The sequence below is a fragment of the Oncorhynchus mykiss genome, chromosome 16 (assembly GCF_013265735.2).
Source record: "Oncorhynchus mykiss isolate Arlee chromosome 16, USDA_OmykA_1.1, whole genome shotgun sequence".
Lineage (NCBI taxonomy): Eukaryota > Metazoa > Chordata > Actinopteri > Salmoniformes > Salmonidae > Oncorhynchus > Oncorhynchus mykiss.
This window is the reverse complement of record NC_048580.1, coordinates 8059679-8086009: the sequence shown is the minus strand read 5'-3', so window position 1 is coordinate 8086009 and position 26331 is coordinate 8059679. Positions and strand designations below refer to the sequence as shown.

The 26331-nt window shown below is 43.9% G+C and overlaps 1 protein-coding gene across 1 annotated transcript in view; it reads left to right on the top strand.

Moving 5' to 3' along the window:
- Window positions 1-26050, top strand: part of LOC110492812 (growth arrest-specific protein 7) — a 91505-nt gene extending 65455 nt beyond the window's left edge. Inside the window, exons 9-14 of the mRNA XM_036946081.1 lie at window positions 9288-9366; window positions 15882-16010; window positions 19595-19718; window positions 25102-25181; window positions 25394-25492; window positions 25701-26050. Coding sequence (XP_036801976.1) covers window positions 9288-9366; window positions 15882-16010; window positions 19595-19718; window positions 25102-25181; window positions 25394-25492; window positions 25701-25814 — 625 coding nt within the window. The 3' untranslated portion in view covers window positions 25815-26050. The remainder of the gene's footprint in view (window positions 1-9287; window positions 9367-15881; window positions 16011-19594; window positions 19719-25101; window positions 25182-25393; window positions 25493-25700) is intronic.
- Window positions 26051-26331: the final 281 nt, after the last annotated feature.

Here is a 26331-nt window from a genome sequence, read left to right as displayed (position 1 = left end):
AAACAAAGACAGTACAGCACTCTCCTGCGTTAGAGATATGATACTGCCCTACGGTCAACACTGAAACACAGACAGTACAGCACTCTCCTGTGTTAGAGATATGATACTGCCCTACGGTCAGCACTGAAACACAGACAGTACAGCACTCTCCTGCGTTAGAGATATGATACACTGAAACAAAGACAGTACAGCACTCTCCTGCGTTAGAGATATGATACTGCCCCACTGAAACACAGACAGTACAGCACTCTCCTGTGTTAGAGATATAATACTGACCTACGGTTAACACTGAAACACAGACAGTACAGCACTCTCCTGTGTTAGAGATATGATACTGCCCTACGGTCAACACTGAAACACAGACAGTACAGCACTCTCCTGTGTTAGAGATATGATACTGCCCCACGGTCAGCACTGAAACACAGACAGTACAGCACTCTCCTGTGTTAGAGATATGATACTGCCCTACGGTCAGCACTGAAACACAGACAGTACAGCACTCTCCTGCGTTAGAGATATGATACACTGAAACAAAGACAGTACAGCACTCTCCTGTGTTAGAGATATGATACTGACCTACGGTCAACACTGAAACACAGACAGTACAGCACTCTCCTGCGTTAGAGATATGATACACTGAAACAAAGACAGTACAGCACTCTCCTGTGTTAGAGATATGATACTGACCTACGGTCAACACTGAAACACAGACAGTACAGCACTCTCCTGCGTTAGAGATATGATACACTGAAACAAAGACAGTACAGCACTCTCCTGTGTTAGAGATATGATACTGCCCTACGGTTAACACTGAAACACAGACAGTACAGCACTCTCCTGCGTTAGAGATATGATACTGCCCTACGGTCAGCACTGAAACACAGACAGTACAGCACTCTCCTGTGTTAGAGATATGATACTGCCCTACGGTCAGCACTGAAACACAGACAGTACAGCACTCTCCTGTGTTAGAGATATGATACTGCCCTACGGTCAGCACTGAAACACAGACAGTACAGCACTCTCCTGCGTTAGAGATATGATACACTGAAACAAAGACAGTACAGCACTCTCCTGCGTTAGAGATATAATACTGACCTACGGTCAACACTGAAACACAGACAGTACAGCACTCTCCTGTGTTAGAGATATGATACTGCCCCACTGAAACACAGACAGTACAGCACTCTCCTGTGTTAGAGATATAATACTGACCTACGGTTAACACTGAAACACAGACAGTACAGCACTCTCCTGTGTTAGAGATATGATACTGACCTACGGTTAACACTGAAACACAGACAGTACAGCACTCTCCTGCGTTAGAGATATGATACTGCCCTACGGTCAACACTGAAACAAAGACAGTACAGCACTCTCCTGTGTTAGAGATATGATACTGCCCTACGGTCAACACTGAAACACAGACAGTACAGCACTCTCCTGTGTTAGAGATATGATACTGCCCTACGGTCAGCACTGAAACACAGACAGTACAGCACTCTCCTGCGTTAGAGATATGATACACTGAAACAAAGACAGTACAGCACTCTCCTGCGTTAGAGATATAATACTTACCTACGGTCAACACTGAAACACAGACAGTACAGCACTCTCCTGTGTTAGAGATATGATACTGCCCCACTGAAACACAGACAGTACAGCACTCTCCTGTGTTAGAGATATGATACTGCCCTACGGTCAGCACTGAAACACAGACAGTACAGCACTCTCCTGTGTTAGAGATATGATACTGCCCTACGGTTAACACTGAAACACAGACAGTACAGCACTCTCCTGTGTTAGAGATATGATACTGCCCTACGGTCAGCACTGAAACACAGACAGTACAGCACTCTCCTGCGTTAGAGATATGATACACTGAAACAAAGACAGTACAGCACTCTCCTGCGTTAGAGATATAATACTGACCTACGGTCAGCACTGAAACACAGACAGTACAGCACTCTCCTGCGTTAGAGATATGATACACTGAAAGAAAGACAGTACAGCACTCTCCTGCGTTAGAGATATGATACACTGAAACACAGACAGTACAGCACTCTCCTGCGTTAGAGATATAATACTGACCTACGGTCAACACTGAAACACAGACAGTACAGCACTCTCCTGTGTTAGAGATATAATACTGACCTACGGTTAACACTGAAACACAGACAGTACAGCACTCTCCTGCGTTAGAGATATGATACTGCCCTACGGTCAGCACTGAAACACAGACAGTACAGCACTCTCCTGTGTTAGAGATATGATACTGCCCTACGGTCAGCACTGAAACACAGACAGTACAGCACTCTCCTGTGTTAGAGATATGATACTGCCCTACGGTCAGCACTGAAACACAGACAGTACAGCACTCTCCTGCGTTAGAGATATGATACACTGAAACAAAGACAGTACAGCACTCTCCTGCGTTAGAGATATAATACTGACCTACGGTCAACACTGAAACACAGACAGTACAGCACTCTCCTGTGTTAGAGATATGATACTGCCCCACTGAAACACAGACAGTACAGCACTCTCCTGTGTTAGAGATATAATACTGACCTACGGTTAACACTGAAACACAGACAGTACAGCACTCTCCTGTGTTAGAGATATGATACTGACCTACGGTTAACACTGAAACACAGACAGTACAGCACTCTCCTGCGTTAGAGATATGATACTGCCCTACGGTCAACACTGAAACAAAGACAGTACAGCACTCTCCTGTGTTAGAGATATGATACTGCCCTACGGTCAACACTGAAACACAGACAGTACAGCACTCTCCTGTGTTAGAGATATGATACTGCCCTACGGTCAGCACTGAAACACAGACAGTACAGCACTCTCCTGCGTTAGAGATATGATACACTGAAACAAAGACAGTACAGCACTCTCCTGCGTTAGAGATATAATACTTACCTACGGTCAACACTGAAACACAGACAGTACAGCACTCTCCTGTGTTAGAGATATGATACTGCCCCACTGAAACACAGACAGTACAGCACTCTCCTGTGTTAGAGATATGACACTGCCCTACGGTCAGCACTGAAACACAGACAGTACAGCACTCTCCTGTGTTAGAGATATGATACTGCCCTACGGTTAACACTGAAACACAGACAGTACAGCACTCTCCTGTGTTAGAGATATGATACTGCCCTACGGTCAGCACTGAAACACAGACAGTACAGCACTCTCCTGCGTTAGAGATATGATACACTGAAACAAAGACAGTACAGCACTCTCCTGCGTTAGAGATATAATACTGACCTACGGTCAGCACTGAAACACAGACAGTACAGCACTCTCCTGCGTTAGAGATATGATACACTGAAAGAAAGACAGTACAGCACTCTCCTGCGTTAGAGATATGATACACTGAAACACAGACAGTACAGCACTCTCCTGCGTTAGAGATATAATACTGACCTACGGTCAACACTGAAACACAGACAGTACAGCACTCTCCTGTGTTAGAGATATAATACTGACCTACGGTTAACACTGAAACACAGACAGTACAGCACTCTCCTGTGTTAGAGATATGATACTGCCCCACGGTCAGCACTGAAACACAGACAGTACAGCACTCTCCTGTGTTAGAGATATAATACTGACCTACGGTCAACACTGAAACACAGACAGTACAGCACTCTCCTGTGTTAGAGATATGATACTGCCCTATGGTCAGCACTGAAACACAGACAGTACAGCACTCTCCTGCATTATGATGCTGGACTAGTAAAACCCCTTCTCTGGATTTTATACCAACCTGTATCATCTGACCTCTCTCATCTACTGTACTACTGCACCAGTGTTGTTGTGATAGAATGGCAGAGTGGGGTGAACATGTTTCATCTAGAATCTAAACGATGCCAGTGAGTTCTGACCACCCACGCTCACCATGTCCAAAGAGAGCAACACAACACGATACTGTGATTATCAAACAAAATCAAATCGTATTTGTCACATGCGCCGAATACAACAACCTTCCAGTGAAATACTTACTTACAAGCCCTTAACCAACAATGCAGTTTTAAGAAAAAATAAGTGTTAAGTGAAAAATACAAGTAACAAATAATTAAAGAGCAGCAGTAAAATTACAATAGCGAGGCTATATACAGGGGGTACCGGTACAGTGTCAATGTGCAGGGGCACTGGTATGTCAAGGTAATGGAGGTAATATGTACATGTAGGTAGAGTAAAGTAACTATGCATAGATAATAAACAGACAGTAGCAGCAGCGTAAAAGAGGGGGGGGGGGGCAATGCAAATAGTCTGGGTAGCCATTTGATTAGCTGTTCAGGAGTCTTATGGCTTGGAGGTAGAAGCTGTTAAGAAGCCTTTTGGACCTAGACTTGGAGCTCTGGTACCGCTTGCCGTGCGTTAGCAGAGAGAACAGTCTATGACTAGGGTGGCTGGAGTCTTTGGCAATTTTTAGGGCCTTCCTCTGATTCTCACATAGGTGTTCCTTTTGTCCAGGTGGGAAAGGGCAGTGTGGAGTGCAATAGAGATTGCTTCATTTGTGGATCTGTTGGGGTGGAATGCAAATTGGGTTTAGGGTTTCTGGGATAATGGTGAGTGAGTGCCACGGGTCCGTAGGCAGGTTACCTTAGTGTTCTTGGGCACAGGCACTATGATGGTCTCCTTGAAACATGTTGGTCAGCGTATGCTCTGAGTTCATGTCCTGGTAATCCATCTGCTTCCCTGCCTGCTGCCCTGCCTGCTACCCTGCCTGCTACCCTGCCTTCTACCCTACCTGCTACCCTGCCTTCTACCCTGCCTGCTACCCTGCCTGCTACCCTGTATTCTACCCTGCCTTCTACCCTACCTCCTACCTTGCCTGCTAACCTTCTTTCTACTCTACCTGCTGCCCTGCCTAGTACCCTACCTGTTACCTTGCTCTCTACTCTACCTGCTACCCTTCCTTCTACCCCGCCTGCTGCCCTGCTTTCTACCCTGCCTGCTGCCCTGCCTTCCACCATACCTGCTGCCCTGCCTGCTACCCTGACTGCTACCCTGCCCGCTACCCTGCTGCCCTGCCTGCTGCCCTTTATTTTACCCTCCCTGCTACCCTGCTTGCTACCCTGCCTGCTGCCCTGCCTACTGCCCTGCCTGCTGCCCTGCCTGCTGCCCTGCCTGCTACCCTGCCTGCTGCCCTGCCTGCTACCCTGCCACCCTGCCTACTACCCTGCCTTCTGCCCTACCTGCTACCCTGCTTTCTACCCTGCCTGCTGCCCTGCCTTCTACCCTTTCTTATACCCTGCCTTCTATCCTGCCTGCTCTGCCTACTGCCCTGCCCTCTACCCTGCCTGCTACCCTGTCTGCTACCCTGCCTACTGCCCTGCCTGCTGCCCTGCCTGCTACCCTGCCTGCTAACCTGCCTACTACCCTCCTACTGCCCTGCCTGCTACCCTGCTTTATACCCTACCTGCTGCCCTGCCTGCTATCCTGCCCGCTACTCTTTCTGCTACCCTGCCAGCTATCCTGCCCACTACCCTGTTTTCTACCCTACCTTCTGCCCTGCCTGCTATCCTGCCCGCTACTCTTTCTGCTACCCTGCCTGCTATCCTGCCCCTCTCTTCTTGATCTACTATCTCTTCTTGATCTTCTATCTCTTCCTGATCCACCTTTTATCTCTTCCTGATATATCTTCTGTCTCTTCTCCGATGCCTCTCAAAGTGGCAGGGGGCCGAGCAGAGAGCAGCACCCTGATGCTGTAGGAATGTGCACACGTCTTCCATTCAGAGTGGCGCTTTGATGTGAACTGGTTAAAGACCCTCAGCCCCTCTCCTCCTCAGTTCCATACCCACAGCCTGTAATGCCTCATGGCTGTATGGGCCTGCTGCCGCCTACCTTCATGGCCCTTGGATAAATATTCTGCTAATGTTTGGAATGAAGGACTTAAGATGTGTGTTCAGAGGTGTTTAGTTTATTAGGATCCCCATTAGCTACTGCATATACAGCAGCTCATCCACCTTGCCCTTTACTTTCCCTGGGGTCCACATGAAACATAGAAATACATAGAAATACATAGAAATACATAGAAAGTATAGAACAGTTATAGACAAGAACAACATAAGATATTACATTAAATTAAACATTAAAATACAGGAAAAGAGTTATACTGTATATAGGAAAGTCACCAAGAGACATCAAAAATACTATTTACACATTATTCATAAATACTGTACATATTTATATTCTTATATACAATTCAATTAGATATTTAGAAAGAGGAGAGGCGCTGCAATACAATATGTTTTTTTTTAAGCTAAACTTTATTTTTGCCTGAGTAGAGGAGAAGAGGTTACCTAGTACTCAAGGCTAGCCTGGCGTCTCATTCACTGATGTACCATGGCTTCCAATTTGCTTTAAATTTCTGCGAGGATATAGAGAGTTTTTAACAATGTATTTTTACCTTCTGCTTTGATCATTGTTAATGTTGGTGTCCACTCACCTTAGTTATTCTACTGTAGATATGATTGACTGTATATAAGTTGTCACGACATTAATTTGTAAAAGTTAATTAAAGATATCATTTTCCAACATTGCATTATGTCACAGAACTCGGCTATGAAAACAGTTGACTTGCAGAATGTTCTAAAGTAATGGGAGACCATGAAGCGTCTCGGTTTTTATCTCACATCCTCAGTGTTTACATCCTCCTAACCAGCCGGTGAACCTGCCGAGGACCAGGCACAGCTGTGAGACGGGCTGCCTTCCGGGTTATAAACTGTCTATGAACTTTTAAGGCTCTATTCGGTCTGTGAAGCTGAAGTGTTACAGATTCCGCCGTAGAACTGTCAAGGTCATTTCCCATTGAGCCGACATGTGCACCGTTTAGCGCGAACACAACCTCCGCTGAAGTGGGAACATCGCCTTTAAATGTCAATCACTCTGTAGAGCAGAACCTCATCTCTTTCTCTCTGTTTGGCAGGATCCACCCTGACATGTCTAACATGGTGTGTTGTCTCTGTGGTCTAACGTGGTGTGTTGTCTCTCTGATCTAATGTGGTGTTTTGTCTCTGTGGTCTAACATGGTGTGTTGACTCTGATCTAACATGGTGTGTTGTCTATGTGGTCTAACATGGTGTGTTGACTCTGATCTAACATGGTGTGTGTTGTCTCTGTGGTCTAACATGGTGTGTTGACTCTGATCTAACATGGTGTGTTGTCTCTGTGGTCTAACATGGTGTGTTGACTCTGATCTAACATGGTGTGTTGTCTCTCTGATCTAACGTGGTGTGTTGTCTCTCTGATCTAACATGGTGTGTTGTCTCTGATCTAATGTGGTGTGTTGTCTCTGTGGTCTAACATGGTGTGTTGTCTCTGTGGTCTAACATGGTGTGTTGTCTCTGATCTAACATGGTGTGTTGTCTCTGATCTAACGTGGTGTGTTGTCTCTGTGGTCTAACGTGGTGTGTTGTCTCTGTGGTCTAATGTGGTGTGTTGTCTCTGATCTAACGTGGTGTGTTGTCTCTGTGGTCTAACGTGGTGTGTTGTCTCTGTGGTCTAACGTGGTGTGTTGTCTCTGTGGTCTAACGTGGTGTGTTGTCTCTGTGGTCTAACGTGGTGTGTTGTCTCTGATCTAACATGGTGTGTTGTCTCTGATCTAACATGGTGTGTTGTCTCTGATCTAACATGGTGTGTTGTCTCTGATCTAACATGGTGTGTTGTCTCTGATCTAACATGGTGTGTTGTCTCTGTGGTCTAATGTGGTGTGTTGTCTCTGATCTAACATGGTGTGTTGTCTCTGTGGTCTAACATGGTGTGTTGTCTCTGATCTAACATGGTGTGTTGTCTCTGTGGTCTAATGTGGTGTGTTGTCTCTGTGGTCTAACATGGTGTGTTGTCTCTGATCTAACATGGTGTGTTGTCTCTGTGGTCTAATGTGGTGTGTTGTCTCTGTGGTCTAACATGGTGTGTTGTCTCTGTGGTCTAACATGGTGTGTTGTCTCTGTGGTCTAACATGGTGTGTTGTCTCTGTGGTCTAACATGGTGTGTTGTCTCTGTGGTTTAATGTGGTGTGTTGTCTCTGTGATCTAACATGGTGTGTTGTCTCTGATCTAACATGGTGTGTTGTCTCTGTGGTCTAATGTGGTGTGTTGTCTCTGTGGTCTAACATGGTGTGTTGTCTCTGTGGTCTAACATGGTGTGTTGTCTCTGATCTAACATGGTGTGTTGTCTCTGTGGTCTAACATGGTGTGTTGTCTCTGATCTAACGTGGTGTGTTGTCTCTGATCTAACGTGGTGTGTTGTCTCTGATCTAACGTGGTGTGTTGTCTCTGTGGTCTAACATGGTGTGTTGTCTCTGATCTAACATGGTGTGTTGTCTCTATGGTCTAACGTGGTGTGTTGTCTCTGATCTAACGTGGTGTGTTGTCTCTGATCTAACGTGGTGTGTTGTCTCTGATCTAACATGGTGTGTTGTCTCTGATCTAACGTGGTGTGTTGTCTCTGTGGTCTAACGTGGTGTGTTGTCTCTGATCTAACGTGGTGTGTTGTCTCTGATCTAACATGGTGTGTTGTCTCTGATCTAACATGGTGTGTTGTCTCTGTGGTCTAACGTGGTGTGTTGTCTCTGTGGTCTAACGTGGTGTGTTGTCTCTGATCTAACATGGTGTGTTGTCTCTGATCTAACATGGTGTGTTGTCTCTGATCTAACATGGTGTGTTGTCTCTGTGGTCTAATGTGGTGTGTTGTCTCTGTGGTCTAACATGGTGTGTTGTCTCTGATCTAACATGGTGTGTTGTCTCTGATCTAACGTGGTGTGTTGTCTCTGTGGTCTAACATGGTGTGTTGTCTCTGATCTAACGTGGTGTGTTGTCTCTGTGGTGTAATGTGGTGTGTTGTCTCTGATCTAACATGGTGTGTTGTCTCTGATCTAACATGGTGTGTTGTCTCTGTGGTCTAACATGGTGTGTTATCTCTGTGGTCTAATGTGGTGTGTTGTCTCTGATCTAACATGGTGTGTTGTCTCTGTGGTCTAACATGGTGTGTTGACTCTGATCTAACATGGTGTGTTGTCTCTGTGGTCTAACATGGTGTGTTGTCTCTGATCTAACATGGTGTGTTGTCTCTGATCTAACATGGTGTGTTGTCTCTGATCTAACGTGGTGTCTTGTCTCTGTGGTCTAACGTGGTGTGTTGTCTCTGTGGTCTAACGTGGTGTGTTGTCTCTGTGGTCTAATGTGGTGTGTTGTCTCTGTCCTCAGTACTCTTCGGTGTCATATAGTGATAGTGTCCTTTCTCATCTCTCTCCTCAGTACTCTTGGGGAAGCCTGGGCTCAGCTAAAGAAGAGTCTGGCTGACGAGGCCGAGGTTCACCTCAAGTTCTCCTCTAAGGTAGAACACATTCTATTACACTTTACTCAAATATAACACACTGGACTGTATTCTTTACTCAAATGTAACACACTGGACTGTATTCTTTACTCAAATGTAACACACTGGACTGTATTCTTTACTCAAATGTAACACACTGGACTGTATTCTTTACTCAAATGTAACACACTGGACTGTATTCTTTACTCAAAGGAAAACACTTTACACTTCAGAATGCAAATATATTCCATTTAATCTGTTGTGTACACTCTTATGAAAAATACTTCCAAAAACGTTATTTGCAGAGGAATTAGGGTTCTACCAAGAACTGTTTTGATCAGTTTGTAAGTCAAAGGGTTCTACCTAGAACCTTTAACATTCTAAGAATCATTTTACGAAGAAATTGTTCTTTGATGATTCTTTGGAAGGCAAGAATGATTCTTTGGAAGGCAGGAAGAGTTCTACATAGAACCACATATAACATTTCCCAGCATGCTTTATTGCAGGGAGATTTTCAAAATGGTTTATTTTAGTCAGTGGTGTAAAGTACTTAAGTAAAAAATCCTTGAAAGTAGTACTTCTGTCGTTTTGGGGGGTATCTGTACTTAATTTTACTATTTATATTTTTGACTACTTTTACTTCACTACATTCCTAAAGACACTTTTGTACTTTTTCATCCAATGATCTTCCTGACACTCAAACGTATTTGTTAAGTTTTGAATGGCTAGCATGCCAGGAAAATGGTTCAATTCACACACGTATCAAACGAACATCTCTGGTCATCCCGACTGCCTCTGATCTGGCAGACTCACTAAACACACATGCTTTGATTGAAAAATGATGTCTGTGTTGGAGTGTGCCCCTGGTTATCCGTCAATAAAAAAACAAGAACATGTTGTTTAATATAGGGTGATTTATACGTTTACTTTTATTTTCAATACTTAAGTCTATTTTAGCAATTACATTTACTTTTGATACTTAAGTATACTTAAAACCAAATACTTTTTTGACTTTTACTCAAGTGGTATTTTACTGGGTGACTTTCACTTTTACTTGAGTCATTTTCTATTAAGGTATCTCTACTTTTACTCAAGTATGACAGTTGGGTACTTTTTCCACCAGTGCTTTTACTGTGAAACAGTACCTGTGTTTTTGCATGTACATTGATTGGCTGATACATTTGATGCTAAACAAAGATAAATAACTTTCAGTTTTCTTAATAAACTAAAATATCCAATCTGTTAGTAATTGGATGTATTACACTCGTTACTGAGATGTTTGTTCCAGTTTAGATGTTTGTTCCAGTTTAGATGTTTGTTCCAGTTTAGATGTTTGTTCCAGTTTAGATGTTTGTTCCAGTTTAGATGTTTGAAGTTGTCTCAGTATTCAGTCTTCCCTGCCCTGGCAGTCATTCTGAATGCATGTTGCAGCTGATCAACAATTCCACTTGTTGGATATCCTAACTCCGTCTGGCTTCCAATAGGAATTACACATCACGTTGCAAACCAGCATAATGTGATTTGCAGGCCTGACGTGGCCTGTAAACCAGTAGTAATGGGGGAAACTAAGCTTCCTGAAGCATTGAGGCTTTCCAATCAATTGTCTTGAAAATAGATTAATTACTCCGAGCTTCTTTATTCGTTCACAATATACATTAGTGACACCTGCTGGTCAGTAATAGATAGCAATGTGTAATTATCAGATATACTATATATTTTTTTCTACTACTGATTTAGGGAAAGGGAAAGGGGGAGACCTAGTCAGTTGTCCAACTGAATGTATTCAACTGAAATGTATCTTCCTAATCAAATCTTCATGGCGCAGCGCTAAGTCGTTGGCTTTAGCTCGCATCTTACATCATGTTTTCCCTTTTGCCTTCAAGTTAACTATTTTGGCATTATTTAGGATGCTTAAGACAGACATTTATACTATACTTAATAAAATCAATTATTTGAACAACAGTGCAGATAGTGTGAACTCACATAAAATTATTTTCAAAATAGTGCACCTTCAACAGGATTCAACCTAACACCCTCATGTTCCAAAGTTTCCTACTCTACCTGCTAAGCTACCGGTCAGGTGTAATTACAAAACCCTAACTAAATCTATCCACGGTATCTACGGTATCCATTAGAGGTTGGTGTTTTGAAAGCAGCTTCATCGAAGAAAGCACCGTAACCACAGCGAACTCATTGGGATCTGGGCATTTTGCAACAGACGGTTTGAAAAAGCACGTGATCAAACGATGCTTCGGATGTCTTTGATGACGTGCTTCTGATGAAGTGATACACGCATCGGCACACTGCTTCGAAGTTAGCTGCTTGGCGATTTCGGCGCATACCTTGGAGCGCCAGTATCACACGTAACATCACTATAAACCAGGAGTTTCCTAACACCATTGTGTTAGGGCTTAACTAGGCCCTCAAAGAAAAACCTTATGATCAGTGGTGATTTTAGCATGTACATCTTGGTGGGGCAAAAAAATGTTAGATACATACGCTACACAACACTAAACAATACATGAATTGCACTATAATGGTGACAAGTGGTGCCCACAAACTGTTAGGGCCGACATAAAGCTGTCCCAACAGCAGAGCTTTCTTTTCAGCACCATGGAGTGAATCCTTACCACCACTACACCTGGTTATCAGCAGAGCCTTGTCTGGCAGCGAAATAATTCATTCAGCCTCATTTACTGCATTTAAAAAAAAAAAAACATAGCTGATATGGCTGACTATTTCTCTCTGGCATATTATATAATTTATGCAGCAGCATATAAGACATTTTTGGACTCACTTTGTTGTGCGCTCCTTCTTTGGCAAATTTTGTCATCAAAGAAAGAGCGATTTAGAACTCTGAGTTTGATGACCGTTCAAAACACATTTTCCCAGTCTGAAAGCATTTATTCCCGACTTCCCAGTTCCAATGCTTGTGGTTAGCAACTGTCACCAATTCCTACCAAACAACTCATTGTTGTATTTGTGATTTCCACCTTAAAAAAATTGAAAAAATTGAAAAATGTATTTATTGAATATTCGAATCATACAGTATACTAGCAGTGAAGCCACTCAACAACTACATCATACCAGTAATCCAACAGATTCCCATTCAGAGCAACACACAGAAGCATCCATGCTCAATGCCCTGCTCAAGGGCATGTTGACCGAGGGCACAAAACGTGAAACCAAACCCTCCAAGCCCCCCCCCCCCCCCCCCCCCCACAGTTCCCCAATAGCTGTCACTCAATCATTCGAGACCCCTCCCACAGCCCCCCAGGAAGAAAAATAAAAAATACAATTAATTCCATTCCCCCAAGAACCCCCCCAGTGAACCAACAACCAAGAGAAGTAATTAAAGAGAAAACAGGAAAAGACCGAAGAAAACAGCAAACAACAATGCAAATGTAATAATACATTTAAAACAAAGGACATCAAGGACAACACTAAAGTCATAGCAGCAATGCCAACTGTATATGTTTGTGTGCATGTCTGGCACTATTGCATGTATGTGTGTGTTCTTGTATGTGTTTATTTTAATGAGAGTGTGTGTATATGCATGTGTACCAACACCTGCACGGCATCAGCCTCAGGCAAACCGGCTTCAGTTGTAAAAACACTGCCACTTAGTGTCATTAAAATGTACTTTTTATTATGTTTTATTTGGACTTTAAAAAAATTATTATTATTAAAAACGTGTATCTTTGACTATCATTCTCTCTCTCTCACACAGCAACTCCACTCCCACTTTTCTCCAATTCCACATACCCAACCCTCAGCTTCCCTCAGCCCATCCCATCTATCTCTGCTGGCCACCCACTTTGGGTTTCTACGCAACACATATCTTTCAACTATGCTGTGATGTTTAATGTACAATTTCAATCTATCTACTCAAATAGAATCCACAGATTGCGAGTTGAAGATAAGTACTTTTACTAAGAGTATTAGTATATTAGTTATTGACTGACCTGGATTCTCCAGATCTCCTAACAGTACTATTTCTAGGGTCAATTTTAGATTAATGCTATGCATTTTCAGCCATTCCTGAACCTGAGACCAGAAACCAAAATAAATGGTCTATTGATTCTGTACCCTCACAACTTAATCTGCAGAGCTTCGATGATTTTATGCCCCAAATATTGGAACTCCCGTCTAATATTTAGGCTGGGTTTCTGTACAGCACTATGTGACATCAGCTGATGTATGAAGGGCTTTATAAATACATTTGATTGAAATTTGATAATATCTAGGTGAGATGAAATGATTTGAACACATTCTTCATGGACCTCTATCCCTTCCTTAGACCTTTTTTTTAACCTAAAATACCTAGTGTCCTCTTCAATCCAGTTCAATCAGGCTTCTGGAGTAATTTAGCAATATTTCCTCTTGTAACTGCAAGAATGTACTTTCATTAATTTCATACTGTCTTAATTAATTGATCTGCCCATATCATTCATATAGACTGTTTTTCACTCTCCCCGTTAATAATCTCCTGGTCCTCAGCCCGACACTCTTCAGTAGAATCAAAGCAGCTCACTAATCAAACTCTACATTGACCTGCTTTTATATTTTAGAGAGGAGACAACTTTGTTACTAGAAACCATTGACATCTCTTGTATACACATCTAATGGGATACAAAATTTACACAGAAAATTCTACAGTATTGAATCAACATGGAGTGTTACATTTAACACTGTTCCAGTGTCTATATGTGTCCACACTTCTCAGTGTTAAATTCATCCTTTGCTTAGTTCTGATGTGTTTAAACTTTCTCAGTGTCAGAAAATGATACCTGTAGTTTTACAGTAAAACTCCCTTTGGGGTTGTTGTTGTAACACAAAGCCTAATTTGCATATTTTCCAGTGTGCCTAACTCTATATGACAATATATTACATATATCATAAGGCCTTATTTTGAGGGTCTAGTTTTACCTTAACAAAGTGGCCAGAATGTAACGGCTTTCGTCATCGGATGAGGAAGAGTAGTCGGACCAAAGCGCAGCGTGGTAAGTGTTCATGTTTGTTTATTGAACTGAACACTAATACAAAGTAACAAAATAATAAATGAAACCGAAACAAGGTGCAAACACTAAACAAAAAATAACTACCCACAAAACCCATGTGGGAAAAAGCTACCTAAGTATGGTTCCCAATCAGAGACAACGAAAGACAGCTGTCCCTGATTGAGAACCATACCCGGCCAAAACAAAGAAATACAAAAACATAGAAAAAGGAACATAGAATGCCCACCCAAATCACACCCTGACCAAACCAAAATAGAGACATAAAAAGCTCTCTACGGTCAGGGCGTGACACTGAAGCTCCTGGTTGAACTCAATTTGATGAAGGCCAGAGGACTGAAATTGAATGAATTTAACAACCATGTCTTTGTCACTAACACTAACCTAACCTCCTCCAGGATCACAGTGACAGTATTGGTTTGAATCATGACAACAAAATCACTTTAAGCAACTGTACTCAGTTGATTAGGTACACCACCCACTCCTACAGACAGTGAGTCACGTGGCTTGCTATATAAAGCAGGCAGACAGGCATCGAGGCATTCAGTTACTGTTACACTGAATGTTAGAGTGGGGAAAACGAGTGACCTAAGCAACTTTGAGCGTGGTATGATCGTCACGTGCCAGACCCACCGGTTCCAGTACCTCAGAAATGGCCAGTCCCCTGGGCTTTTAGCGCACAACAGTGTCTAGGATTTACAGAGAATGGTGCGACAAACAAAAAACATCCAGTCAGCTGAGGTCCTGTGAGTGAAAACAGCTCGTTGATGAGAGGTGGAAGGAGAATGGCAAGAATCATGTAAGCTAAGAGGTGGGCCACAAATAGGCAAATAACATAGGCGAATAACGGCGCAGTACAACTGTGGTGTGCAGAACGGCATCTCGTAACGCACAACTCGTCGGTCCTTGTCACGGATGGGCTATTACAGCAGACGACCGGGTTCCACTCCTATCAGCTAAAAACAAGAAGAAGCGGCTCCAGTGGGCATGTGATCACCAACACTGGACAACTGAGGAGAGGATTGAGTCCATGGCCCTTTCCTGCTTGGTGTCAACGGTATAGGCTGGTGGCAGAGGTATAATGGTGTGGGGAATGTTTTCCTGGCACACGTTAGGTCCCTTGACACCAATTGAGCAATGTTTCAATGCCTCGAGGAATTCAGGCTGTTCTGAAGGCAAAGGAGGGTCCGACCCGGGTACTAGATGGGTGTACCTAATAAACTGACCACTGAGTGTATCTTAAGTGTAGTAGTAATGACAGTTTTGAGTAATGACAACACATTGGGTTTTACATTGTAGGGAACACTGACCCATTTGCTGTGTGAGGATATGAGATACAGGCATAAAAAAACAAGACAAAAATAAAACAACTGTCATCACAATATATCATTATTTATTATCTATTTATAGGAAAGGCCAGCTGTTTTTGCTAACCATGTGACTTGACCAAGAAAGAACTTCACGCATAGGCCTTCTAAACAGGTCTGCCTTTAAACTTCTGTTATGTAACTCTTTCAGCTCCAGAGCGAGGTGGAGAAGCCTCTGTTGACGTTCAGAGAGAACTTTAAGAAGGACATGAAGAGGTTCAATCATCACATCGCAGAACTACGGAAACAGCTGGTTGGACGACACTCAGCCGTGGAGAAGGTACGCATCCTGATGCAGTGAGACGCAACAAACACACACAGGCACACACAGGCACACACAGGCACACACACAAATAGAGAGACATGCACACAGAGGCACAAACACACACTCATAAAGCATACAGAACTCAACTTAATATTAACTGTCCTTGCACTTGGCAGCTGTAGAATTTCAGGAATCTTCTCAGACATGATTCAAATTCCACAACTCCCCCCTAAGTCTAGGACCGTTTCCTGTCAACACACACCCACACACACACACACTACCACTTCCTTGTTCTATAAATAACGATTGGACTGATCGCTTCAGCATATCACCTCCACCTCAACCTAGACCTACTTCAGTTTACATACTGCCCGAACCGGTCCACAGTCGATGCAGTCGCCATCACACTGCACACTGCCCTACCCCATCTGGACAAGAGGAATAACCATGTAAGAATGCTGTTCATCAACTACAGCTCAGCATTCAACACCATAGTGCCCTCCAAAGCTCATTATCAAGCTGGAGGCCCTGGGTCTCAACCCCACCCTGTGCAATTGGATCCTGGACTTTCTGAACGGCCGCCCCGAGGTGGTGAAGGTAGGAAACAATCTCCACTTCGCTGACTCTTAACACTGGGGCCCCACAAGGGTGCATGGTCAGTCCCCTCCTGTACTCCCGTGACTGCGTGGCCATGCACGCCTCCAACTCAATCATCAAGTTTGCAGATGACACAACATTAGTGGGCTTGATTACCAACCACGACGAGACAGCCGGAGTGTGGTGTCAGGAAAACAACCTCTCACTCAATGTAAAAAAAAAAAGGAGATGATCGTGGACTTCAGGAAACAGCAGAGGGAACAACCCCCTATCCACATCTACAGGACAGTAGTGGAGAAGGTGGAAATGTTTAAGTTCCTCGGCGTACACATCACAGACAAACTGAAATGGTCCACCCACACCGACAGTGTGGCTTGTCATCTAAAACCCTGACAAACTTTTACAGATGCACAATTGAGAGCATCCTGCCAGGCTACATCACCGCCTGGTACGGCAACTGCACCGCCCTCAACCGCAAGGCTCTCCAGAGGGATGTGCGGTCTGCACAACGCATCACCGGGGTCAAACTACCTGCCCTCCAGGACACCTACAGCACCTGATGTCACAGAAAGGCCAAAAAGATCATCAAGGACAACAACCAACCGAGCCACTGCCTGTTCACCCCGCTATCATCCAGAAGGCGAGCTCAGTACAGGTCCATCAAAGCTGGGACCGAGAGACTGAAAAACAGCTTCTATCTCAAGGCCATCAGACTGCTAAACAGCAATCACTAACTCGCAGAGGCTGCTCACTACATAGAGACTCAAATCACTGGCCAATTTAATAAATGGATCACTAGTCATTTTAAACAATGCCACTTTAATAATGTTTACATATCGTACATTACTGTCAGCGATTGGGTGCAGAGATGTAGCGGAGTCAGGCGCAGGACACAGGTTTTGAGCAACACAACGGAGTTTACTCAAAAAATCAAGCAAAAATTCAAAATAGGAACATACAAACACACTAGCACAATCAACAACCACTAAAGACACCAACACTCACAGACAGAACAGAAATGTATTTCAGAGGGTTAAATAAGGAACATGATATGGGAATTGAAACCAGGTGTGTGTAATACAGACAAAACAAAACGAAACTGAAGCATGGATCGGTGGTGACTAGAAAGCCGGTGACGTCGACCGCCGAACACCACCCGAACAAGGAAAAGGGCCGACTTCGGCGGAAGTCGTGACAATTACTCATCTCATTTGTTTATACTGTATACTGACACCAGCCTCGGGGACGACCCAGAGGTCGGGACGCAGGGCGATCCGGGTGGTGACGGTGAAACTCTGTAGCAATGAAGGATCTACGATGTCCTCCACCGGTACCCAACATCTCTCCTCCGGGCCGTACCCCTCCCACTCCACGAGGTACTGAAGGCCCCTCACCCGACGCCTTGAGTCCATGATGGCTCGTACGGTATACGCCGGGACCCCCTCGATGTCCAGAGGGGGCGGAGGAACCTCCCGCACCTCAGACTGCTGGAGCGGACCAGCCACCACCGGCCTGAGGAGAGACACATGGAACGAGGGGTTAATGTGATAATCAGGGGGGAGTTGTAACCTATAACAAACCTCGTTCAGTCTCCTCCACTTTAAATGGCCCCACAAACCGCGGACCAAGCTTCCGGCAGGGCAGGTGAAGGGGCAGGTTTCGGGTCGAGAGCCAGACCCGATCCCCCGGTGCATACACCAGGGCCTCACTGCGGTGGCAGTCGGCACTCGCCTTTTGCCTCCTGACGGCCTGTTGTAGCCGCACATGGGCAGTGTTCCATGTCTCCTCTGAGTGCCGAAACCATTCATCCAACGCAGGAGCCTCGTTCTGGCTCTGATGCCATGGTGCCAGGATCGGCTGATAACCCAGCATACACTGAAGTGGTGATAGGTTGGTAGAGGAGTGGCGGAGGGAGTTTTGGGCCATCTCTGCCCAGTGGATGTAAACCGCCCACTCCCCCGGCTGGTCCTGGCAATAGGACCGCAGAAACCTACCCACATCCTGGTTGACATCCTGGTTGACTCTCGGGGTGAAAACCTGAGGTAAGGCTGACCAAGACCCCCAGGCGTTCCATAAATGCGTTCCATAAATGCCCTCGTGAATTGGGGACCCCGATCAGAAACTATATCCTCAGGCACCCCATAGTGCCGAAATACGTGGGTGAACAGGGCCTCCGCAGTCTGTAGAGCCGTAGGAAGACCGGGCAAAGGAAGGAGACGGCAGGACCGATCCACAACGACCGCGACGGGGGAAGATCCGTCACGAAATCCACCGATAGGTGTGACCACGGTCGTTGTGGAACTGGAAGGAGTTGTAATTTTCCTCTGGGCAGGTGTCTAGGTGCCTTGCACTGTGCGCATACCGAACAGGAGAAAACATAAACCCTCACGTCCTTAGCTAAAGTGGGCCACCAGTACTTCCCAGCAAGGCAGGATGACCAGAGGAGGGTGACGTGTGAGCCCAACAGATCAAACGATCGCGGACATCAAACAGAATGTACAGACACACAGCTGGACACTCAGAGGGAGTGGGCTCTGTCAGAGGGTTAAATAAGGAACATGATTTGGGAATTGAAACCAGGTGTGTGTAATACAGACAAAACAAAACGAAACTGAAACATGGATCGGTGGTGACTAGAAAGCCGGTGACGTCGACCGCCGAACACCACCCGAACAAGGAGAAGGGCCGACTTCGGCGGAAGTCGTGACAATTACTCATCTCATTTGTATATACTGTATCTTATACCATCGTTTGCAACTTGCCTTTACCTCTCGGCCATCGCTCATCCATATATTTATATGTACATATTCTTATTCCATCCCTTTTAGATTTGTGTGTATTAGATAGTTGTTGGGAATTGTTAGATTACTTGTTAGATATTACTGCACTGTCGGAACTAGAAGTGCAAGCATTTCGCTACACTCCCATTAACATCTGCTAACCATGTGTATGTGACCAATTAAAATGTGATTTGATTTGAAGATCTGCATGTATCTCTGTAGGCCCGTAAGGCTCTAGCGGACAGACAGAAGGACTTGGACGTGAAGACCCAGCAGCTGGAGATCAAACTAAGCAACAAGATGGAGGAAGACATCAAGAAGGCTCAGCGGAAATCCACACAAGCAGGTCAGAGCCGGGTCAAAGGTCAAACCAAAGGTTATCAAAGGTCACTGTGGGTTTAGCCAGTGGGGTCAAAGACTCACATGTTTGTTATAACTGATATTGGTGTCACTTGTTTCGTCCCCATCTGGGAGTCTTGAGGGTTTTAATCTGTGCAGATTAGAGGTTATTCTAGCACAAATCTGACCAAGCGAGTCTAGGGTATATCTAGCTAACTTTTTTAAAAAGACGTTGTTTATGACATGATAAACAGACACTCTAAACCAACGATTCTCAAATGGTGGGTCGCGGGAGGCGTTGCTGTCTGTGTATGACTAAATAAAGTATATTAAAAAAAATAATAATAATTTAATCTTAAAAAAAAAAAATATTTGACCTTTATTTAACCAGGTAGGCCAGTTGAGAACAAGTTCTCATTTGCATCTGCGACCTGGCCAAGATAAAGCACAGCAGTTCGACACATACACCAACACAGAGTTACACATGGAGTAAACAAACATACAGTCAATAATACAGTAGAAAAAGTATATATACAGTGAGTGCAAATGAGGTAAGATAAGGGAGGTAAGGCAAGAAATAAACCAGGTGGCGAAGTAATTACAATATAGCAATCAAACACTGGAATGGTAGATGTGCAGAATATATATATATATATATATATATACACAGTGGGAAGAACAAGTATTTGATACACTGCCGATTTTGCAGGTTTTCCTACTTACAAAGCATGTAGAGGTCTGTAATTGTTATCATAGGTACACTTCAACTGTGAGAGACGGAATCTAAAACAAAAATCCAGAAAATCACATTGTATGATTTTTAAGTAATTAATTTGCATTTTATTGCATTAAAAGGTTTAAGACCCGCTGCTGCTGCTGCTACTACTACTACTACTACTGCTACTGCTACTACAACTACTACTACTACTACTACTGCTACTGCTACTACTACTACCACTACTACTACTACTGCTACTACTACTATTACTACCACTACTACTGCTACTACTACTACTGCTACTACCACTACCGCCACCACCACTACCTCTACTACTACTACCACTACCACCACTGCTACTACTACTACTACTACCACAGCTACTGCTGCTACTACCACTACCACTACCACTACCACTACCACTACTACTACTGCTACTACTACTACTACTGCTACTACTACTACTACTACCACTGCTACTACCACAACTACTACCACTACCACTACTACTACCACTACCACTACTACTACTACTACTGCTACTACTACTACTACTACTGCTACTACTACTACTACTACTGCTACTACTACTACTACTACCACTACTACTACTGCTACTACCACTACTACTACCACTACTACTACTGCTACTACCACTACTACTACCACTACTACTACTGCTACTACTACTACTACTACCACTACTACTACTGCTACTACTACTACTACTACCACTACTACTACTGCTACTACCACTACTACTACTACTGCTACTACCACTACTACTACCACTACTACTACTGCTACTACTACTACTACTACCACTACTACTACTGCTACTACTACTACTACTACCACTACTACTACTGCTACTACTACTACTACTACCACTACTACTACTGCTACTACTACTACTACTACTGCTACTACTACTACTTATTCTTCTTCGCGTGGTTTTCCGTCAGACAAGACGCTGTGTTGCTGCCTTTCGCAGGTCGGAGTGTAAATTGCACATATTGGTCACAAACAAAAAAAACAGGGTAAAGGGGAATGGGAAAATTTCACCACTATCTAACCCTGCACCTATACACTATGCCCCAAAATCTAGCCGCCCCAAAATCTAGCCACCCCATCTAGCCACCTTGGCCCTAAAAGATCCTAGGTCGTTGAACCCTTTTTCTCTCAATACTTCCTGTAGATATTTTGTACTAAAATCTTCCCAGAATATTTCTCTGCTGCTGCAACCTCCACATCTATCTTCTGTGACTTCTGCTCCATCAGTACAGAGCAGTTGATCACCATGTCTATAAAACGCAAGAAATTCAACCTTACTAAAGCTCATCCAGTCTGGAGCTCTCTCCCTTCAGGCCTACTCACTGGGGGTGTCTCCCAGTCAAATAACTAACCCTTGGGCCATCCTCTACTCTCTTCACTGCCTCAGCATAGGAAACTTTCTTCCCCAACTCGAACTGTGGCAATCTCAACCTGTCTCTCTCTCATAGGACACTTCGGATCCCACGTTGCATGGCCACCCCCACTGTCAACACAGTGCTTTCTCTATCGCAACTGTACACTCCCTCTGACCATGCCCTGCTGCATAGTCAGAGGCACCTAAAGCACTGTAGCGTGTTGCATATTTCCCAGTGTGCCGACCTCTATATGACAATATATTACATATATCATAAGGCCTTATTTTGAGGGTCGAGTTTTACCTTAACAAAGTGGCCTGAAGCACTGTAGCGTGTTTGTAACATAGGCCCTCACAGAGTAGCAAACATAACCTAACCTGACCTTAACAGCTAGAAACTCTGTGTCAAAGCTCAACAAGACAGACAGGGTATTCTCAGTCTCGCCATTTCCACCAGGTCTACGTCTCACCAAACGGCAGGCGTCACAAACACCAGGAATATTATTTTTCATTTGATCCATCTCTATACTCAACGCTACGTCACGGATCACAGGATTTAAGCGGCGCCCTGTTTCAGAGAGGAAAGCATGCCACGTGTTGAGCTCCAAGCTGTGTGACGCGAAGCGCCCACTTCCTCTGGGTGGAGGATGCACAAAAAAATCGAAATGAGTCCACTTCTCAAAACTTTCCCAGATGTAACCATTCCCAGTTTGTCCTTTACCCAGCCTGACACACCATATTGGTCTGCAAAAAAGCAGGGATCCACTCTTTCCAAAAAATGGCTAAACTTACATCCACTCTGATCTGTTTCCTAAATAAATGTATTTGTTAGGGAACCACCACCACATATCACTTAAATTAGTACTGAACTCTCAGTAATGGGTGCAAGAAATATAACCACTTACAAGGCACGCCTCAAATATGTTAATGAGTGAGAAACAACAATACCAAGCACCCACAAGTCTTCACTTTTTTTTTGCGCTCCAAAAATTATTATTAAAAAGTTATCCACTTAGTTATCCACTTAGTTATCCACTTAGTTATCCACTTAGTTATCCATTAGTTATCCACTTAGTTATCCATTAGTTATCCATTAGTTATCCACATAGTTATCCACTTAGTTATCCATTAGTTATCCACGTAGTTATCCACGTAGTTATCCACTTAGTTATCCACTTAGTTATCCACATAGTTATCCACTTAGTTATCCACTTAGTTATCCACATAGTTATCCACATAGTTATCCACTTAGTTATCCACATAGTTATCCACTTAGTTATCCACATAGTTATCCACTTAGTTTTCCATTAGTTATCCACGTAGTTATCCACGTAGTTATCCACTTAGTTATCCACATAGTTATCCACTTAGTTATCCACATAGTTATCCACTTAGTTATCCACTTAGTTATCCACTTAGTTATCCACATAGTTATCCACTTAGTTATCCACATAGTTATCCACTTAGTTATCCACATAGTTATCCACTTAGTTATCCACTTAGTTATCCACATAGTTATCCACATAGTTATCCACTTAGTTATCCACATAGTTATCCACTTAGTTATCCACATAGTTATCCACTTAGTTTTCCATTAGTTATCCACGTAGTTATCCACGTAGTTATCCACTTAGTTATCCACTTAGTTATCCACTTAGTTATCCACTTAGTTATCCACTTAGTTATCCATTAGTTATCCACTTAGTTATCCATTAGTTATCCACTTAGTTATCCACTTAGTTATCCACTTAGTTATCCACTTAGTTATCCACATAGTTATCCACATAGTTATCCACTTAGTTATCCATTAGTTATCCACATAGTTATCCACATAGTTATCCACTTAGTTATCCACTTAGTTATCCATTAGTTATCCACTTAGTTATCCATTAGTTATCCATTAGTTATCCACATAGTTATCCACATAGTTATCCACTTAGTTAAACATTTAGTTATTTATAAAATGTCTGCCCTGCTAGAGCTGTCCCGGTCAACTGTAAGTGCTGTTATTGTGAAGTGGAAACGTTTATGAGCAACAACGGCTTAGCCTCAAAGTGGTAAGCCACACAAGCTCACAGAATGGGAGCGCCGAGTGCTGAAGCGCGTTGCGCATAACAATAGTCTGTCCTCGGTTGCAACACTCACTACCCAGTTCCAAACTGCCTCTGGAAGCAACTTCAGCACAATATGCCGAACAGCCACACACAAATGGCCATTGCCGAGCCATGGCCGAGCAGCCACACCCAAGCCTAAGATCACCATACGCAATGCCAAGCGTTAGCTGGAGTGGTGTAAAGATTGCCACCATTGGTCTCTGGAGCAGTGGAAACATGTTCTCCGGAGTGATAAATCACACTTCACCATCTGGCAGGCTGACGGACTAATCTGGGTTTGGCGGATGCCAGGAGAATACTACCTGCCCCAATGCATAGTGCCAACTGTAAATTTTGGTGGAGGAGGAGTAATGGTCTGGGGCTGTTTTTCATGGTTCGGGCCCCTTAGTTCCAGTGAAGGGAAATCTTAACGCTACAGCATACAATGACATTCTAGAGGATTCTGTGCTTCCAACTTTGTGGCAACAGTTTGTGGAATGCCCTTTCTTGTTTCAGCATGACAATGCCCCCGTGCACAAAGCAAGGCCCGTATAGAAATGGTTTGTCGAGATCGGTGTGGAAGAACTTGACTGGCCTACACTGAAACCTGGCCTCAACCCCATCGAACACCTTTGGGATGAATTGGAACACCGACTGTGAGCCAGACCTAATCGCCCAACATCAGTGCCCAACCTCACTAATGCTCTTGTGGCTGAATGGAAGCAAGTCCCTGCAGCAATGTTTCAACATCTAGTGGAAAGCCTTCCCAGAAGAGTGGAGGCTGTTATGGCAGCAAAGGGGGGACCAACTCCATAATAATGCCCATGATTTTGGAATGAGATGTTCGACGAGCAGATGTCCACATACTATTGGTCATGTAGTGTACTTTGTTTTTGGTAAATGTACTTGATACGATTGCGATGTGTCTCACCTAGATATCTTAAGATGACCGCAATAATTGTAAGTTGTTCTGAATATGAGCGTCTGCTAATGGACTTTAAATGTACATGTAAAAAGTTGTTGCTTTTGTAAATTAATATTTGGACTTTGACTCCTCCTGCTGGAGAAGTTATTGAACAACCGTTTCAAGCTTCATAAACCCGGAGGAAAGAAAGGTGCAGTCAGTGTCCAATAGATACTGTTTGTCTAAACAGTATTTTCTGTCTACCAGGAGACGACCTGATGCGCTGTGTGGACCTTTACAACCAGTCGCAGTCCAAATGGTTTGAGGAGATGGTGACCACAAGCCTGGTGAGACTCTCCTTTGTGTTTCCTCCTTATCACTGATGGTGATGTATGTAGCGTATTGCTTTGGTAGCCTGGGTGCTGGTCTGTTTCTACTTCAGCCTTCTTCAGGAACAATGAGGTTGGCTTATCGGTGAGTCTGGCAAACCACAGAAAGGATTCATCTGAATCACGTAATCCAAAAACCCATGTTCCCTTCAATCCTTTCTGTCCTTCAGGAGCTGGAGAGGCTGGAGGTAGAGAGGGTGGAGATGATACGACAGCATCTGTGTCAGTACACCACCTTACGGCATGAGACTGACATGTTTAACCAGAGTGTAAGTCAAGCACCACCTTGTATTACCAGTAGAGAGCACTCAATGCCTTGTTTTTCTGTGTATTTTTCAGAGCTGCACAGACACACACACACGCGCACGTACACACACACACGCGCACGCACACACACACACACACACACACACACACACACACACACACACACACACACACACAGGGTATTGACTGTTTATCCACGTGTCCTTGCAGACGATGGAGCCAGTGGATCAGCTGCTACAGAGTGTGGACCCAGCTAGAGACAGAGAGCTCTGGGTCCAGGAGCAGAAGACAGGAGACATCAGGCCTGTGGACATTGAGATATAACACACCTCGTTCCCAGGGGTCACACACATGTGGATCCACAAGCCTGGATCTTTACGAGGGCTTCAATGTCAACTTTGAGATATTATAGACATCCTGAGAAATCTGGATGACTCGCTCCACAGCTCCACAGACAAAAGTCTGCTCTTTAGAGAGCGAGCACCACCACCAGAAAGTGTTCATTATGACCTAGAGGATTCTATATGGTAGACAGACAGTGTTCATTGTGACCTAGAGGATTCTATATGGTAGACAGACAGTGTTCATTGTGACCTAGAGGATTCTATATAGTAGACGGACAGTGTTTATTATGACCTAGAGGATTCTATATGGCAGACAGACAGTGTTCATTATGACCTAGAGGATTCTATATGGTAGACAGACAGTGTTCATTATGACCTAGAGGATTCTATATGGCAGACAGACAGTGTTTATTATGACCTAGAGGATTCTATATGGCAGACAGACAGTGTTCATTATGACCTAGAGGATTCTATATGGTAGACAGACAGTGTTCATT